Source organism: Tripterygium wilfordii, chromosome 4 (assembly GCF_013401445.1).
Source record: "Tripterygium wilfordii isolate XIE 37 chromosome 4, ASM1340144v1, whole genome shotgun sequence".
Classification (NCBI taxonomy): Eukaryota; Viridiplantae; Streptophyta; class Magnoliopsida; order Celastrales; family Celastraceae; genus Tripterygium; species Tripterygium wilfordii.
This window is the reverse complement of record NC_052235.1, coordinates 7376719-7395929: the sequence shown is the minus strand read 5'-3', so window position 1 is coordinate 7395929 and position 19211 is coordinate 7376719. Positions and strand designations below refer to the sequence as shown.

The window sequence follows — 19211 nt, the reverse complement described above, 5'->3', positions numbered from 1 at the left end:
ATATGGGGTGGTACATATATTTATGGTAAGTTAAATAGGGAAATTCATTGGTAACAGCCACAATTAAAATGCCTTAAAGTTTGGTCAATTTATTGGATGTATGGACCATAAAGCTTGTATAAAGGAGAGAGAGAGATTGAAATTCCAATTGATAATCCCCTTTAACTTCAAGGGGACACAAACTTAGTGCCGCTTAAAGGAAAGTTAATGAGAGAGATTTGTTTTTGATTGCGTTACCTCTTATCCTAAGTGCTCCATATAAAAACCTCATTTTACATAAAGTTATACTACGTTGAGTTTTTTAAAAATCATCAAACACTTAATAATTTCATTAAAGGATAATCTTATATTATACGTTATCTTATCCTCTGCTTCAAAGGAACCCTAATAAACAAGTGATGGAAGGTCATTGGAGAATTTACTCTCAACATAATGTTCTTGTCTTAAAAGTTCAAAACTGATTAAAAAAATTGGCAGTAAATACACAAACGTTAGGTACAAGAACTTGCTCTTGGTTTTGATTTTGACCTCAGAACCAATGTTACAAGTACAAATAAATAAAATTAAGGGAACCCCACCACACACAGCCATAATAATACCCTATGAATTAAAGAATATAAAGAAAGGGCAAAAATTGAATTGCACAACCATTTGCTCACATCAAGCAACTAGGTATTGTAGCAGATGCTTTCCAACTGATATCATGTCTGCAACCATATCTTCGACCAAAATTCTCCATCATAGTGATGAGAGCAACATCACGCCGCATGCATTTGTTACAATGATTTGTTAAAGCGACTTCCGGTAACGTTTTGGTCTTAAGCAGCAATGGGGGAATCCTGCATTCAAAATAAGTTATAAAAATTATGCAGGAGATTCACGCAGACTAATTATGCTAGGAGGTTTGCTTTAAATGCAAAGGGGCATACACAAATCCACTCATTACATGTTGATGTGGAATGCAATGAATGGTTTGCTTTAAATGCAAAGGGGCATACACAAATCCACTCATTACATGTTACAACATCAAGTTGGGATAACTTCGAGACACCAAAAGTTGGGATACCTATCATTTTCGTGAAGAATATGATCCTTGAACAACACTATAAGCAACTCCAACTGTGCTAAAATGGGATGCTAAAATCCTATTTTAACACTTGAATGGTGTAATAGTAGAGTGGTATAATTTCTTAATTCCAACCCAAGGTGCTAAATGTGATGCTAAAAGGTTTTTGGAGCCAAGCCAAGCCCATCGAAAATCCAGTATCTTCACTCTCAACCAACTTTCCCTCCATTTATACCTTCCCTCTCATTCCCTTCAAGAAGTGCTAAATTAAGCACCCCACCACATAAAATGCTATTTTAGCACACCACTTCGAGTGATGGTTTTTGAAGTTGAGGTGCTATTTTGGTAGTTAAAACCGTATAACACCCCATTTAGCACTCCCCTTGGAGTTGCTCTTAGTAGCACTCCAGAGATTCCCAAAAATTGCAAATTTGACCTTTTAATCTCCGACACAACCATATAACATTCTTTTTTACATTAGAAACAAATTACGAAATAATACTAGTGTCTTGTCCCTGTTATCTTAACCTGTTGAAACATTATGGCCTTGTTGGAGTATGACCCGCCCATGTTACGTTTAGAGTTCCAGATCATAAAGAAGTCAATCATCATAATGGAGGAGCATCAAAGGTCAATGTCAATATTTTACGGAGCAAACAGTAATACCCACCTTGGCAGTCAAGTTTGACACAGCCATATGAAACTTCTCCTTAGTTTTTGTGCCTGCAATCTGACCGGCTCTTGCCATCTTACTGAAAGTGCCATTTAGCCAAGATGTTCCAGCATTCACATACCTGTCAAGAACCAAAACAGAGTTAATGATCAAACTCACTTTCCAAGTTCTGTACATGCTTTCCGAATGAATTGAGATTTAAACAAGAAATTCTGCTTCAAGTTGATTTGCGCAACAAAGTTATAGATATAGCTAACAGGTGATGAGTAACATCAAAAGAAAAATAATTACATCGGAAGCAGACAAAAGAACTAACAAATATGGTTTCATGGAGCTGATTCACACCTGCTTGATTTGACAGCTGATCCTGTATTGTTTATTTTCTTCTCAGCTGCAAATATAGCTGCCATTGTCTTGTCTGACACTTGAAGTCTTTGGTCAACAGACTTCACCTTCTCATTAACAACAGAAATCCCAACTGTCAATTTTTCAGTAAAACCAACTCTCCTGTCCAAAGAAATAACCTTGGCAGACGCAGTGGCCGTCAACTGGTGCTTCTCGTCAAATGCTTTAGCCTTACTCATTGCTTCTTGTCCAATTACTGAACCTTTTGCCAGCATATTTGTAACCACATCTTGTGCTTTACAAACATAAATTCTTCCACTGCCAGGTGGGCTGTTTTGCTCCTGCTAACAGAGACAACAAGACACATAAGCCAACAAACATGGATTCAGTGACTCACAAATTTTCAAGGTGTAATTGAATAGGCATACTGAGGGTATTGGAAGACAGTAAAGTGCAAAAATAGATATATGCAAGTGACCTTTCAAGGCCATGAATTAAGGGGGAAAAATAAGTGTTCAGCATTACCTCAACATTTGGCACCACATGCTGAACAGGAGCAAAAGACACAGAGTTATCCAACAACCTCACTGCCTGCACAAATTGCACATGGAATTATAAATTTCAGCCACAACCAACGTAAGGATTGCATAGACTGGATAATTGACTCACATGCACCTCATTCTTTGGCACATAATTATCCGCTGCAGTTATAGTAACAATCTTGTCTACTATTGTTGCTCCCTGCAGCAAAAGAATACACAAAAGTTTAATTTCTTGGTCTATGTGCGAAGATTATCAGATCAAGGAAAAGAAAAAAGAAAGACATTCACAATTTGATGCCTGTCCATATGAGTGAATGCAAGATGTAATTTAAAAATCAAAGATTTAGCATATCATACAGATTCTGGTGTAAAAGTTATCATGCTATAGCAGTGATCACTGTTCAATACTATCGACAACACAACTAGAAAAGTACTTAAAAAAATTGAATCAAAAATCAAGCACTGGCTTAATTGCATAATCTCTCTGGAAGAATTTGATGAAAGGTTTTAGAAACATTTGGGGCATTAACTATTTCACAGAAAGTGAAATTCACAAGAACTAGTATGAGGTAGTAATTGCCAAATGAAAGGAGAAATTGCAACTCATTAAACAATATTCTTTGCCTTATCAGCAACATAGAGGGTGTAATTCTAGTTCAATTTCTTTTCATAGAGATACCCAGATTGTTGAATAAGAACATTTTGAGCAATTATTCCACCAAATTTTTTTTTTAATTTGCCACTCGACTTTGTTCTAATGTTTGATTCAATCCAAAGAAATAGTTAGAATTGCGTTAAAAGCTAGATTAAGGGACCATCCAAAAGGGAGAAAATGAAGACAAACGATCAAGGTTTGAGTCCTCCTTCCACGGAATTTCTTTAAATTCACTAACATTGTAAATAAAACACATAGAAAAAAAAATTTGCTTATCAAATAGCAGCGCCTGGAAAGGAGAAAAGAAAGACATTTAAGGAAACTAAACAGACCGATAACAACAATGCAATTTCTAGTGCTTTTGGATCCTTGAACGTTACAAATGCTGCCTTTGATTGTCCTGATTCTCTGCATAAACAAAGGGCATAGAAACCTGAATTAGCCATCACTCTACATGTTAGTACATCCAAGAAAAAAAAAATCACATATCATCAATTTTCTATCAATTTCCCGTCTTTCACTCTCGTTACCAGTAATAATGAGGACAATAAAACAGAAAGATCCAAAAAACAAAGAAGCATTTGCTTCAATCAAGTCAAGCCTACTCATTGGAAAACCAAATACTTAAACTCAGACCAACAAAATAATAAATTAATAATAATTCTTCTTTCCCGCGTTTTCTCAGCAACCAAGCAGAGCAGAATATGTGAGTTTTCTCATCAACCAAGCAGAATTTCAAAGATACATTAACTAATGAATTTGAAGGAAAAAAATTAGTAAAAGAAAATCTCTAAGAATGTGTGCACATGCAGAACGTACTGGAGGATCTCAACGTTGTCAATGTCGCCGGAGAAGGAGAAGAACTCGTGAATCTCTCTTTCAGTCGCTAGATCTGACAAGTTCTTCACTTGAACAGTTCTCGTCTACAGCAACAGCAAACAACAACAACATATAATTAAACTGAAAAGGTATCGATTTAGGTCTCAGTACTTCAAAATTATACATAAGACACTAGACTAACCTCCATCGTTATTGACTATATATAAAGCAATAACCGCTTATCAGCTCGTCGTTACTTATAGAGAGAGATACACAGAGAGACAGGGGGAGGAGGAGAAAGAAAGGCTTCCAGGTAAACACCAGAGAAACTGGACCTGTCAACAATAATGTGAGTGGGAGAGGGAATGTGATGGGAACTATGTTCCATAAATGCCCCTGAGTGTTGACATAATTGCATCTCTTAAATTCCCCATTTTACCCTTTTTATGAAAATCTGATTTTGTTTTGGCAATTCCATTTATCAATGAATAATCGTTAGAATGATAAATATGATGTGTATTATCATAATGATCGGATTCGAATAAAAAAATGAATAATATGATGAGAGAGGAAAATTGCACACGCTTAAAAAGAATAAAGGCAAACCTTATTAGAAAAAAATAATATATATCTGTATATATAATATTATAAAAATAAAAATAAATAAAGGTAGAAATCATATTTAATCAATAAATTTTTTGAGAGGGTTAGAGTTGTCCAATACAAAAGTTATAAATGATTTGATTCCTTTCTTGGTCAATATGTGATAATATCTGTGTTTCAACTTTATTGGACTTGTGACTTGTCTTCCTTTGCCTTTTTCTATCTCCTCCCCTTATGCTTCTCTTTTGTTCCTATCTTTGCTAACTTATAGGATTCCTAAGATTGTTATCTTCTCCATTATCACATCTTCTTTGACAAGTTTTTTTTTTTTTTTTTCATATTCCAAGCTGGTTTTTACTGAGTTTTTTGGAAAATTTTGAACTAATTTGGATTGATTTACCATTGGTCAAATGTGGTAGAAAAATATCCAACTCAAGTAGGTTACATTTGATAGATTTGGTCGATCTAGCAGCCAAAGCCCAAAAATCTATGGCTCTTGGGGCAACCTAAACCAACTGGTTCAAGTCTTGGCTAGCCGAGACCGAGAGATGATGAAAGTAAGTAAAATTGTTTTGTCTATGTTTATGTTAGACTTTCTTCTTTTTTTAATGCGTAGTTCACCTAGACTGTTTACCGAACAACTGGTTAGTAAAGGAAACAATGGTGGCAAGGGAGACATTTCAAGATAATTATTACGAGGCATTTATTGAGATTTTATGGGTAGGGAAGTCAAGTCATATTGTGCTCATCAAACAAGCATATTAAGCAAGGTTTAGGAGGCAACTTGAGCAAGACATACTCAACATTGAACCCCCTCACTCACACCAAAAACTAAGCTTGTTTTGGTAAAGAAAACATTTTTCCAACTACTTTCAGTGTTAATTTTGATGGGTATTTCACAGATTCTTGTGATGCAAAAAGGGTTTATGAAACAGGGGAAGGGAGCCCTAGATAGCAGCCATTGAAGAAAATGTTGTGCTTGAAGTCTCTCAAGAACAGGAACTCCATTGAATTCTCATATTCACTAAGAATGGTTGTGAAATGCATAAGTAATCCTCCCAACTACTATGCCAACGTAAATATACAAACTTTTTTCCTGGAAAGTTTGAAACTTGGATTTGTTATCCAAATCATCATCATCAAAGCCTTTATCTCAAAATTTGGGATTGACTACATGAGTTTATGAGAACATCAACGGGAATCCACCACGTGTAAAGTTGAAATTTTTTGGTGTTTATCTTCCTCAGGCACTGTATGGAAGCATTAAGGGGATCACAGCAACTGATAAGGGTGCCTTGGTGAATTAATTAAGGTTCAAGGAATATTGGTTCACTCATGCAAAGAAAAGACATTTTTACATGTGCAACAAGATTAGTTGATCAATACACAAACTCATATAAAAAAATCCTAAGAAACCCCAAAAGGGAATTATTCTTGGTTGTTACCTTTCTCATGAGGAAGTCCTACAGAACCAGCTTAAGGTGCCTGTTAATGGTGGTATAGCTTGCTAGCTTTATAGCTATATATAAAGAGATACATAAATTGTGTGAACTTAACGAAGATCATACATAAATTGTGTTTGAGCTAATTAATTAAGAACCAAACTAAAGAACATAATCTTCAATGGCAACCAAGACTGCAGGAGCAGGAGCTACCGGCAAGCGATCTTACGAGGATTTTGAACCATTCTGCAAATGGCAGAAACAGGAAGAACATGACACTCTTGAAGTCCATCTTCATGGTATTTACTTTTTCTCATATATATATATATATATGTCATCCAACTTTATATCTTTTTAAACCGAAAACCAATCATTGTACTCGTCTTTTGAGTTTTGACTGCCAAATAGGGCCAAGACTCGGGCCAAACAAGCAACGCATACAACTTGTCGACAGATAATTAAGTTGAGGCCCCACTCGAAACTCTACGGAAATAAATCTCATTGGGGATCGCATCATATACCTTTGGCCGAAGCCAATTGCGTCTTACATATTATTTATTTATTTATTTTAGGTTTGAAGAAGGATCAATTGAGAGTTCAACTGAACAATCTTGGGGTTCTAACAATCTCCGGATCGCGTCCTCTGGATGAAACAAGATGGAGCAGATTCCACAAAGAAATCAAAGTGTCAAAGGATTGTAAACGAAATGAAATCCATGCCAAGTTCTCTAATGGCATTCTCTATGTAGTGATGCCTAAGCGATCATCACAATCACAAGATCAAGCAATCCCAAAAACAAACAGTCATAACAAAGAAAACCCAAAACAAGCTCAAAATGCGACCAAGGAATCCATGGATGTCACGGGTACATCGACTAGTATCAGTGGCGAAACTGATAAGAGCTTCAAGGGAAGAGTTTCAAGGCTTGTTAGGGCTAAGCCGATGATCGTGGGGGTGGCTGCTGTGGCAGTGGCGGTTGTGGTGGTGCTTGTAGGGATATATGTAATGAACAAATATCAAGCTCCTCATCATCTCCAAAACTAAACATTGTAATTTACTTTTCCAAGAAAGAAAATATGACTGGATATCCTATTATACAACTCTTTATTAAAGTTTATCTAACGGGAGAGACTACCCCCCTCTCTCTGAAAGTTGTAGTTTCGATTTCTACTAAATTAAGCAATTGTAATGGTGCCATGGAAATTGTTGGTAAGTGCGTTTTGGTGACATGGCATAGGAAGAGTGGATATGAAGACCATAGGAATTAAATGGTGCTTTTTTGCTTGTTTGGATTGTCAAGAATATTGGAGCCAAACCAACTACTTTTCTCCAAAAGTGGGCAATGGGCCAACCAAAGTGCATGCTCATGTTCTTGGCCCAACAAAATAAATCCATTAAAGTGGCATTGTTGTGTCATGCCCATCCTTATGATTTATGGCGGAATAAATTTACAAAATACATATCCATGCTCCAACATAATGACACCAATATTGCAATTGCTTAGATCAACCACCATGGTAGCATTTTAATGGTCCATGGATGGTATTTGAGGTCCCTTTTAAAAAATGGTCTCCATGATTTTGTTGTCACAAAATTGTCGGGCCCAACTTACAAGCGTGGAACATGATTGACTTTTATGTTGACTCCAAACATGAGCCTCACTTAAACTCCACTCACATATACACCAAAAAATCAATATTGACACTATCTCTATCAAACAAAAAACCAGGCAAGCGAAATATTGTCTCCCAATACATTTTGTTATCCCTAATAACATTGCTATCATATGTGGAGCCATTTTTATGCACAGAAATGATAAGGATCCCAGTAAAAGAGATCTCAGTCATCTCAGTAATTAATCATATCCCTTAATTGATATGCAATAGGTTTTGTAAGTCCCTACATTTACATCAATCAATGATCAAGATGGATTACTACGATAACTGGGATCACATTCACAGGGATCCTTAACATTTTTGTTTTGTGCGTGTTTGTATGGCACAGGCAGTCTGGTTCTTAAGCTACAGAATGGGCCCAGGGGCAATTTCGTATTTTAATAGTCTTACCCTTCTCTTCCCTTCTGCTCCGGCAATCGGACAACGGTTTTTAAGTTCACAGTACAGAATCAGATACATGAAAGAGGAGACATTAACTCCACCTGAAAATTAATTAAAAAATGCCTCCGAGGAAGAAGCCTCAACCCCCAGGGCCTCGCCCTAGGCGTTCCCTTAGGACCTCCTCAAGACGTGCAGCAGCAGCAGCAAAGGAAGTTACGGAAACACCGCCTGAAGTTGACGTTCCGCCTTCTGAATCTGGCTCCGAGATATGTAGGATAAACGTGGGAGACGGTGAAGAAACGACGACGGAGACTACTGATTCCGCTCCTGAAATGGTAATTTTGGCTCCTCCAATTGGGACTGAAAGCGCTTCAGCGGATGCGAGTTGTGGTGCCGGGGAATCTACTATTGGAGACGGAATTCGACAAGATAGGGCGTGTGGGGAGGGCGGCCAGGCTGATCCCATTGAGAGATTGAGTGTGGATGAGGTTCGTGAGGAGAAAGTGGAGCGGATTGGTGTTGAGGGAACCCTAGGAACTGCCATAGGAGACTCTGCGGATGGAGGAGGGAAAACGAGTCCGAGAGAAGATGTTGTTTCTGTAATGGTGGAGGCGGAGAGTGGAGTGGTGAAGAAGAAGAAGGTGGTGAGAATTGTGAAGAAATTGGTGAAGAAGAGAGTCTCCAAAGGTGTTCAAAAGGGTATGGCTGCTTGTTCGAACAAAGAATTGGAGAGACATGAAGTATTTGGTGATGGTGATGGTGATAGGAATGCTACTTCTTTAGTGGTAATTGAAAAGCCTAATCTAGTTGTTGACGGAGCAGAAGATCCTAATTCACTTATTGATGATTCAGCGCAAGTCAAAAAACAAAAACCTAATTTAGCCGTCGACGGAGTCGAAAATCCTAATTCACTTACCGATGGTTCAGTGGAAGTCAGAAAACCTAATATAGCGGTTGATGGAGCAGAGAGTCCTGTTGATGATTCAATGGAAGTCGAAAAACTTAATTTGTTTGCGGACATAACCGAAAATAGTAACCCAGCAGCTGACGGTTCAAAGGAAGTTGAAAACCTGAAAAAAACTGAGACTTGTGGAGGAGGCAAAGAGGGTTCTGTGGCAGAAGTGCCGTTGCAGCCTGAGAACAATGAGGACGTAGTTATAAAGCCTACAACGGTAACTGAGGTTCCAGAGGAACACACAAACGTAGGTTTATTAAGTGGAAATTGTGAGTGTGGTGCTAGGTTTAAGGAGCTGGGTGGTGGAGCAGAGGAGGGAGTAAAGGGAGAGGGGAACGATGACAATTTGACTGCGGAGTGTAAAACAAGTACAGGGGGGATAGCTCTTAGTGGAGAATTAGAGGCACTGGAGAGGAGGAAGAGGAGGCAAACAGAGATTTTTATTGGTGGGCTTGACAAGGATACCAAGGAGGAGGACATAACGAAAGTGTTTGAGGATTCGGGCAAGATTGTGGAAGTGAGGTTGTTGGTCAACGGTAAGACAGGGAAGAATAAGGGTTATGGGTTTGTGAGGTTTGCTTCTGCATCTGATGCTAAGAGTGCATTGGAGAAACACCCCCTAGTCGAGGTAAATTTCTTTGAATTTGAGTTTTGAGTATAATTACATAAGCCAAATCATGGAACTTATGTATCCAGCTGTGTAAAATATGAGTCCTTAACTCACGAGACTACCATGTGGCAAGCACTAGCTTGCTGGTGGCGGCAAGCCATCAACGACTCAACATGATTATCGCCTTATCGGTGATGATTTGAGGCTCCCGAATTAGGGAATAATAAGTGCATTTGCTTCACCTGATATGATTGGAGCAGCAAGATTGCACTAAAAATACCTTTATACTGAAGAAGTGCATAAACCATAGGTTAGGTCTCATGTATGATTTTGCTAAAGTTTTAACTACATTTCAAGCATCACTGTTCCTACTACTTTTGAATTCATCCTAGAACAGATGCAAATAACCTACTGCTTAAGATGATTGGGAGTGGTTGATGGCTTCTGCCCCTTGAATACCGAAATGATCATTTGCTTCTTCTTCATGTTGCTTTTTATACATGTCATATTTGGAACTGTGGGACCCTTAGCTAAGCCATATCTGTAATGGAATTTATGTTTGCAAGGAGTCAACTTTCTTACTTGATTCCGCTTTCAAAAAAGAATAATGATAATAATAAACTTTCTTTCATAGTTCCGGAAGTATTTCAGACTTTTAACTAATTGACAAGCGCTTCATAGGTATACTTTGAACAATTTAAGGTAACATTTTAGTTTGTTAGAACATATTTGGTGATCTAAGCGAATATAATTATTTCTCGAATTCATGCTTCTAAAGTTATTGTTTGGATGCCAATTGAGTTTAGTGATGTGTTGCATTTAATATTATGTCATGTTCTTAAATTTGGAAATAAACTACTAATGAGATTGAATGTTTCATATTATAGCATTATTTTCAGTACAGTTAACTGTAAATGTTTGATGTTTGTTTCCAAAAACCTTATGATTATTATTATTATTATTATTTTCAGTCTTTAGCCTGGGTGAGATTTGATAGCATCAAATAAATATTACAAAAAATTTCAAAATATTGAGACGGTACATTACGCTGTCATTGTTGTTCAGCATAACTTGTCTTCCATGCAACTGTAGCAGCAGATTGAATAAAGATTGCATTGATTGAGCTATCCATTTAAAATTTACATAACATGGACATAGGATGTTTGAAATTCACGTTCTATTTCTTAAAATTTTGTTCTTTCATACTTTTGTACTGTTCTTTTACAATTCGTGATAGATGAAGGTGTATGTAGATCCTGGAAGAGAGTAATGTTTGAGGGCTTTCTTTTATCTTATGTTCAGGAATGTTTGTGAGTTTTTGTTTTATTATCCATTGAAAATTTTTGTCTTATACTTAACCTTTGGTTGCATTAGGCTGGTATCCCATTTTCGCCTTCTATAACTTTCTCAGCCAATCACTAATCATTATGCGATATATTGTAGTGTTTTATTATTCAACCTCCTCAATCTTCTGCTCGGTCTCCCAACAACTTTTTGGTGAAGATGTTGCTATTGTTTTATGTTATATTATTGACCTTTACTTTGAGTGTAATTAGAAGATACTTGTCATTCCTTGTATAACCAATCTTGCTTCTTTTTTAAAAATTCAACCATAGATTTGTGGCAAGCAATGTAGTCCAGCTCCAGTTGAGGGCAATGACACATTATTTCTCGGTAACATTGACAAGAAGTGGAAGAATGAAGATGTAAGGATTCACATGCTGTATCTCTTGATTTCTTTCCTCATGATTGAATTATGCACCTTAAAGAAATAATTCTTGTATTTGGGCAGGTTATCAAATTGTTGCAAGAGAGAGGAATTGAGAAGATAGACAAAGTCACAGTTATGGCTGATCCCAATAATATTGAACGAAATCGTGGTTTTGCATTCTTGGAACTTGAAAGTAATAAAGATGCTCAAATTGCTTACAAGATACTTCAAACGAACGACATGCCGGGGAAGCTTCAGAACATTAAAGTTGCGTGGGCTGAACCCTTGAGCGAGCCAGATGAAGAAGAAATGCTGAAGGTCTTTCTGGCTCAAAGTTTTGGATTCTATTGTTGCTGCACTGCTTTGATTATAAAATAATAGATGCTCAATGATGGGTCCTATTTGCAGGTGAAATCAGTTTATGCGGAGTACCTTCCTTCCTCATGGAATGAGGAGAAAATAAGAGGCTATTTTAAAAAGTTTGGGGAGATTGAAAATGTGGTGCTTTCCCGAAATCTACGTTCTTCTAGAAGAAAAGACTTTGCATTTGTCAATTTTACAACCCGTGAGGCTGCTCTTGCATGCATAGAGTCATTTAATCAGGAACCATTGAGTGACGAGGGATCTAAGGTTTTGTTTTTTTTTCTTCACAAAGACAGTTGTCTAGTCTGCCATTATTTTCAAATTATAACATAGTTGTGATAATTGCAACTGCAATTGTTTAGGTACATGTGAAGGTTTCTCTTGCAAAACCACAGCCGAAAAACAAGCCACATCGGAAAATCTCCAAGACTATCAAAACTGAAGAAATTTCGAAACAGATGCCCACAGTAAGCCAACGTGAGTGCTGTTTAGTTTTTAATTTTGGTTGTACTTCCTTCTATAGATGGGATGTCTAGATACTTTTCTGGTATCATGCTGTCCATGTGACAGTGTGTTGTCACAAGGGAATCAACAAAGTGGGGCCTATTCCTTGACTCAGGAATGGTATGATGCCACATGGAATCATAAAAGTTCCCTTTTGCTTGATCCTGATCAGGAATCAGATAGTGGAAATGGTGTATATTTTTCATACTTATGTAGTTGCACGAGTTTTGGGTTAAAAGATTCAATATCCCCTATTACCCTCTTTCCCTTTTCACAAACCTAGGACTGGGATGCCTTTACGAGTTCAGCATAGCATCACATCACAAGTGGAAATTGCCAACAAACCCTCATAACCTCATTCGAGGTGGTTAAGGCATATACTCAACTTGGTGGTACTCAAGTTCGAAATAAAATCACTAGTGGAAATCATAATGCAACCTAGTAAATTACGCTTAAAATTGCCAAGTCATTTCAATCAGATCAGTTTCTTATACATTACAACTGTTGGGAAGCATATTTTTCTTTTGCTGATGAATGATGTATTTATTTGCTTCAGGTGAACCCAGAAACAAGAGCATATCTAGTATTTTCCAGAATATAAATAAAATAGATAATAGAAGGTCTTCTGCTGAACTTGAACGACTCTTAGCAGATCGAGCTTCTTTCCGGAAATTGCAATCTAGATTTGATACAGGTATATTGTCATTTTGGTTCATTTTTTATGCGGTGCTTGATATATTTATTTTACCTGTAATCTCATTTATGGTTTTCAATGGGATATATATTGTCTCAATTAGGAAGTGAAGAGGAATACCTAAAAACACATGGCTTGAAATAGTTAGAAAGAATATGGATTCAATAGGAGTTGATGCAAGTATGATCCTCGATAGAAATTGATGGCGAAAACGAATACAAGTAGTGGATTCCCATTGATTTTCTCAGATACTCATGTTGCTGCCACCAAACTTTTGGGATAAAGGCTCGGATGATGATGACATATTGTTTCAACTTTTACTCAAATACTAGTTTGCGACTTCCTCATTTAAGTTTGTCTTGTGTGGTGTTGCCCAAGTTCTATTTTCTGTTTTCATTACTTCGCAGAAACTAAGGAAAAGAACATCACATTGAACTGAGATTAAGTAATGGATTTGGGTTGAAATCTTCAAAAACTACTATCTAATAAGTCTTGATCTTAATTAATTAACTATGATGCATTTTAAAAGTTGGTTTGATTTGGATGGGGTACCCATTGGAAAATTAACTTTTCAGTTGGAGGACATACACAACCTAGTTTATCATTTTGTGAAACTACCCGGAACCCATCTTTGCTAATTAATCTTTTTCTACACTTCCTTTTTTCTTTTTATATAGGGTTTAGTACAAAAATAGGCTTCAGCTTTAGACATTTCTTTTAATGAGTCGATACTTTTTTTTTTACTTGGTTCACATGCTTGGAAAAATGAGTATGTTTACTATATGGGCTCGGTCTCAAATAATTTTGCAATTACATGCTATTCCTTGTGACCTCATTTCCTGCTTTTGAAATTTTGATATTTTTACTCGTATTTTGGGCTGCTGAGTTTTTATTTATTTATTTATTATAGTAGCAGTCTAGCAGAGGCAAAATGCTTTACCTGATGTTGTCTGACTTAACCCCCTAATGTTGTGGGCAGGATCTCCCATTGTAGGTGATTCTTACTCCTTACCAGGAAGGAAGCGCCCTCATTCTACATTTGTAAGCCATCCCTCTCATTAATTAGATAGAATTGTGATTAATGGACTCTTTTAATTTGTCTTTATCTAACCCTACTCTTTCTGCCAATCAGGAAGACGATTTGTACAATACAGAACCTAGAGGCTATCCTCGTATGCGTTTGGAGAGTTCTTTTCCGGTTGCAAGTGCAAGGTACTTTGAGTTTATATCCATATGATTTATATGTTCAATACCTATTTAATACTCTGAAAATAATTTTGCTTGTCACATGGTCGTGAATTATTTTTACATCGTGCCTGCATGTGGGAATGATAATTTTACCGACATGCATTAATATTTTCTGCTTTCTAGTTACAGCACATATGCCTATGGTGTTGGAGCAACATCTCTTTCACATCAACAACAACAAGGAACTGGTTATAGATTAGGTCAGTTCTTATGTCGTAAGTGATTGTGGCTGACTTGAATTATTTTTTTATTATTATTTACTCTTTTCTTAACGATGTTGTTAGGTGTTGGGCGTCTGGATTATGCAAATGGCTTCCAGGTACCGGATTGATATGTTTGGATAATTTGTATTTATTGTATTGAATAAATAGCTTTTTCTAAGGGCAGATGACGGTTCTTAAAAGTCCAGTTGAGTATGTCTGTTAAAAAAGGAAAAAATAGACGGATTGAGTATACTGCTTTCATGACTTGCCTTGTTTGTCTAAATTGGCTTGGAAAGTATCTTCAAAACAAACTCTTTGGTGTTCTTTGACATACTTTAATTTCCTATTCCTGCTATCAAGACTTAGCCTTTGGATTCTGAAGGTATTGTTTGTTAAATATAATATAGCTTGATATTCATGTATTTTGTGTTTGTGCTCATGGATGTTGTTTGCAGAACGAACAAGCTCCATACCTTGGTAGAAACAGTCTGCACTATAGATGTAAGTACAATGTTCACCTTTCTATATCACGTGCCTTTCCTGTTTCTTATAGTCATTAGGATTATTTTGAGGAAGTGGATCCTCTCCAAGGTTAGGCCTCATTGGACCAAACTTGCACAGAGCTACGGATACTAGCTACCATCTGCAAGGAACCAGTATCTGTATAATCCAAGTTGTGCCAAGGGGATTCAAATTCAGGACCTCTGAGTTCAGACTCACAGTGGTCTCAAATTCCCCTTCCCTTACCAGTAGACTACCCTTATAATCATTAGTATGGTCTGTGGGTCTTTTTAATCTGCTTGTCTAGGAGCATGATTTAGGTTTAGCTCACTGCAGGTATTTCCTTGTTTCGTTACTGTCTTGATCACATTGCATTTGAAACTAGTTTGTAGGTAGGTACAGTTCAAGCAATTCAAAGAAGTCTTGTTTACATGTTTTCTATTGGAGGATGATTAAGTAGCATTTGAATTTAATAATTGGCTTTGTTAACAAGTGATCTAATCTAACACATTGGGCAAGGAGTTGCTTCATTAGAAATTCTTTTCATGCACGTGGCAAGATTGTAATTTGTAGGACGTGGCATCTCCACTCGTCTACTTAATAAGTGCTAAGAGCACTGGTTAATACTTAATAGGACATTGAATCTAAAATTTTCACATTGGTAGTTTACGCGGGAATCGACATCTTTTGATGTGCTACTCTCTTGCTGTATATTTCCATTTTGACAGATTTTTCCTAGAAACTTGATGGATTCTTGGACTTCGGTAGTCTTTGCCCTTTCTTGTTTGTTTTTATGATCGCAGTTTGGCAAAAGCATGTAGTTATTATGCTTTCATTTTGTCAGAACCATGTAATTTTCCTTTCTAATCTCTTCTTAACCTTGTTTGTAATTCTTGTATTAATCGTTATTTGACGCACGCATCATTTCTCATTTTCAGACCAATAGCAGAGTCCTGTACAGATTTATGAGAGCATTTGAACATGTTGAAAGGCAGTTAATAAACAAGAAGCTGTTTTCTGTCAAGTGAAGATCTTCCATCAGAAGATCAAGTTACACAGCAGACAGTTTTCCATTGTGTACAGTCGTGTCGCACTAATTATTGTAAATCAAAGTGTTGGTTGACATGCATCAATGGTTAACCTAATGTAGTTCTGATATAAGTGGTTATGCCATACTGAACCATGCTGCATGGCTTTGTACAATTCAAAACCTTGTTTCATTTTCTCCAGTTGCTTACCTTCTTTAGGAGCAAAAAAGCTTTTAAGCAAACATGTAAACAATTAGCACCAAGAACAACAAAAACTAGGGTTGGGTTTCTTGTGATCTGGTGGAATGATTGTTGTTAATGAATCACTGCAAGCATGTCCACAGTTAACCCAGAACATAGTAAAACATACACACAGGGTGTATGGAAGTCTTCCGCTGTAGTAGCATTGGCCCAGCTATGGAGGGCTTTAAAAATTCTGCTGATAACGCTTCGATCTATAATCTATCATGGAGATTCAGAGTTAGGGTAGGGCAGGTCTCAAGGACATCTATTTTCCTTTGAATAGGTGTTGGCAAGGGAGAAGTGAATATAATGTCAAGCTCCTTTAGCAGTGTGTAATTGTCTAGCAGATATTCTAGCAGTTCAAGCCCATTTTGATCGAATACCTCCAGCTTTACCTTCTCCAAGTTCTGTATACACAATAGATTTTGAGCTTCCCAAAATCCTGCCTTGAATCTGTACGCGCGGAATGGTGCTAATGGCTGAGATTAACAAATGCTGTTTAGTCAATAACTAGAAGTGTTGCATATTGTCTATATATCATGCGTGCACCGTGAGATGAGACATAAGGATACTAACCAGTTCTTCCATAAGCGTAGCAGTTGCTTGTCTACCAATTATCGATAGCGTCTTCAAACCTCGTGGTAGTCCTTGGAGAAAGAAGGCTAACGCATGAACTAAATCGTCACTCAAAGATTTAACATAGACGACCAAATCACGTAGATTACTAAATTCAGTCCTTCTGTAACCTTGCTCAAACAGTGCCTGCAAGATAAAGAATACTCGGTCACTGAGTTTTACCATGAACTAGTAAAATGAACTCATAATAGAGTCAACAATAAAATGTAAGTGTATTAATAGGTTAATATCATAGTCCTGTATACAAAATGTTTTTTGTTAGATACAAGAGAAACAAAGTACAGTATCAGTATGTGATGTAAACAATGAACTGTAATTACCTGGAGACATTGATGTCCAATCAAGAGCTTTTTAGTCGTGTTTATACCAGTTAGTATCATCTTCAAACCATTTTTTGTCCTTGAAAAAGGAGAAGCTAAAACTTATATCGTAGTGATCTGTAGCGAATTCAAGTTCTCTACAAAGTACCAATCTGGAGCACACGCTCCCCATCTCAAGACTTCAGGGCTGGGAGCAGAAATCTTCAATAATCTGCGAAACTGATATTATTTGTGTGTCCAAAAGTCCAATACAGATCCATATCCTTTAGCATAGCTGCTGAGACTTCAAGGAAGCAAAGGTCTACATTACAAGCGGTGTAAATGTTGAGCTGTTTCAGAGATGAACTATTGATCCTAATATTATCCACCCCTGCAAAGTAAACAAGATCCAAACTATTAAGGGACTTGCAAGCCAATGAAATCCATTCTTCAAAATGCTGCTTGTTTTCGGGTACAAAGTGTTTCAGCAACAAGGATTGTAGTTTAGTAGAGATGCCAGAATTTGAAGGCAGTTTCAGTTTGCCTCCGCTAAAGTTCAGCTTCAAAGACCTCAACGACTTGCTACAAAAGACATCAACAGGAATTGCGAAATCTTCAACCCAGAACTTGAGATCAAGCACTTTGACATTGCAGCTTATCGCTTTGTGCAACCATGAACATATACGATATTTTTCCTCGAAGCTTTGAATACCCCAATAGACTCTGAGACTATACGTTTCGGTGTTTTTGTGGAGACTCATAATCCTGTCTAGATAATTCAGAAGGTAAATCGATGGCAAGACTCCAACACTCATGCCATCAAAGCTCAAGGATGGACTAGAGATGCACAAATCTCTGAACCTTTTGGATGACAAGCTTAGTTTGAGGAAATCTTCAGTAGGTAAGAAAGAAATGATATGATGCACAATGTGCATCAGAAGTTCATTAATTCGATCAGTAAATTTGGGACGAGCAATAGTAGTTCGCTTTTTCCTAGGTGGAGGTGTTACTGGTACTTCAATCAAATTTTCTCCAACTTCTTCAATGATATTTATTTCAACTTCTTCATTTATATATTCTTCAATTTCTTCCACTTCCCTGGGTATGGGACTACCAGGTAAACCCAAGGGAGGGCCAACATCCATATTTGCCTGTACATATATGCTATGCATAAGATGATTGAAGTACAAGATCTTGTCATCATCACTAAAAGTAGACTAACTAGGTTAGATAACGGTATTATTTATAGCTAAGCACTCTGGAGAGAATATGAATCTCAATACCAATTCAGAATTTTTCTACAATAGTTACTTATAATTAGATGCCCATCTCTACATCATACTACTTTGCCAACAAATTTGTCTAAGAAATTTCAACATCTTAAACAAAGCCAAAAGCAGGCAGTTATCTAATTGGAAGAAAAATAAACACCATAACAAACCCTAAACCTAACCCTAATCCTAAAAACTAGGAACATTATAAAAGCACACAACTTTCATTGGAGAACAGAGAAACTCCAACTATATATATTTTTTTCCCAGTATTCTTGATCAAATTGAAACTTTTTTCATGAAAGCCCGGTTGGCAAACAGTAGGATTACATGAATCACAGTTCTTGATCCGAAAATTCTACGGTGATTTTGAGAATCAACATCTTCTCAAAACAAACAACAGCAATGTATCAGAGGTAACAAGGGAAGAAACCCATATGGGATCCGTTGTTTTTTGTTCACACAGTAGTATTAAACATCAAAAACAGAGCTAGAGAAACCATGACATTATGCGATTCTTAACGAATTGTTGATTACCTTGATAGTAAGCTTCTCTCAACAGGGTGGGTTTGAATTGATAGAGAGTAAATTACGCGATTCTTGACGAATTGGTAATCACCGGAAAGTAGGGTTCGGGTTGCTGGTTGACCTGCCCCTACAGGTAACTGAGATCCGGGCGGGTATGGGGTTGGGCTGACCCGCCCTGGTTATATTACATATTCTTTTAATCAATTTATATATA

At 37.0% G+C, this 19211-nt stretch overlaps 4 protein-coding genes across 10 annotated transcripts; 2 read left to right on the top strand and 2 right to left on the bottom strand.

Annotated features, from left to right (window-relative positions):
- Nucleotides 1-435: 435 nt before the first annotated feature.
- Nucleotides 436-4453, bottom strand: LOC119996129 (binding partner of ACD11 1-like). Of its 4 annotated transcripts, none has more exons than XM_038842658.1 (8): nt 4303-4453; nt 4101-4204; nt 3614-3689; nt 2754-2825; nt 2610-2675; nt 2085-2428; nt 1737-1860; nt 436-839 (listed from the first exon to the last, which is right to left on the bottom strand). In XM_038842658.1, exons 1-8 carry the CDS (start codon nt 4306-4308, stop codon nt 819-821), a joined length of 813 nt encoding a protein of 270 aa, XP_038698586.1. In that variant the 5' UTR covers nt 4309-4453; the 3' UTR covers nt 436-818. The 4 variants fall into 4 exon arrangements, with proteins under 4 accessions (XP_038698586.1, XP_038698587.1, XP_038698588.1 ...); XM_038842659.1 differs by having other exon boundaries at nt 2085-2425; XM_038842660.1 differs by having other exon boundaries at nt 2760-2825.
- A 1873-nt stretch (nt 4454-6326) lies between these two features.
- Nucleotides 6327-8315, top strand: LOC119996878. The gene is made up of 3 exons (XM_038843659.1): nt 6327-6444; nt 6718-7148; nt 8151-8315. Exons 1-3 carry the CDS (start codon nt 6327-6329, stop codon nt 8313-8315), a joined length of 714 nt encoding a protein of 237 aa, XP_038699587.1.
- On the top strand, nt 8240-16221 carry LOC119997323. 3 transcript variants are annotated; one of them, XM_038844256.1, is made up of 12 exons: nt 8240-9786; nt 11385-11474; nt 11561-11797; nt 11888-12109; nt 12205-12319; nt 12903-13040; nt 14020-14081; nt 14173-14252; nt 14412-14488; nt 14573-14607; nt 14947-14992; nt 15931-16221. In XM_038844256.1, the coding sequence occupies exons 1-12, from the start codon at nt 8323-8325 to the stop codon at nt 15936-15938; spliced, it is 2574 nt and encodes an 857-aa protein (XP_038700184.1). In that variant the 5' UTR covers nt 8240-8322; the 3' UTR covers nt 15939-16221. The 3 variants fall into 3 exon arrangements, with proteins under 3 accessions (XP_038700184.1, XP_038700183.1, XP_038700185.1); XM_038844255.1 differs by lacking the exon at nt 15931-16221 and adding an exon at nt 15721-15913; XM_038844257.1 differs by lacking the exon at nt 15931-16221 and adding an exon at nt 15721-15912 and having other exon boundaries at nt 8241-9786; nt 14418-14488.
- Nucleotides 16222-16357: 136 nt separating this feature from the next.
- Nucleotides 16358-19139, bottom strand: LOC119997324 (putative F-box/LRR-repeat protein At5g41840). 2 transcript variants are annotated; one of them, XM_038844259.1, is made up of 4 exons: nt 19007-19139; nt 17220-18349; nt 16840-17025; nt 16358-16742 (listed from the first exon to the last, which is right to left on the bottom strand). In XM_038844259.1, exon 2 carries the CDS (start codon nt 18341-18343, stop codon nt 17423-17425), a length of 921 nt encoding a protein of 306 aa, XP_038700187.1. In that variant the 5' UTR covers nt 18344-18349; nt 19007-19139; the 3' UTR covers nt 16358-16742; nt 16840-17025; nt 17220-17422. The 2 variants fall into 2 exon arrangements, with proteins under 2 accessions (XP_038700187.1, XP_038700186.1); XM_038844258.1 differs by having other exon boundaries at nt 17220-19139.
- Nucleotides 19140-19211: the final 72 nt, after the last annotated feature.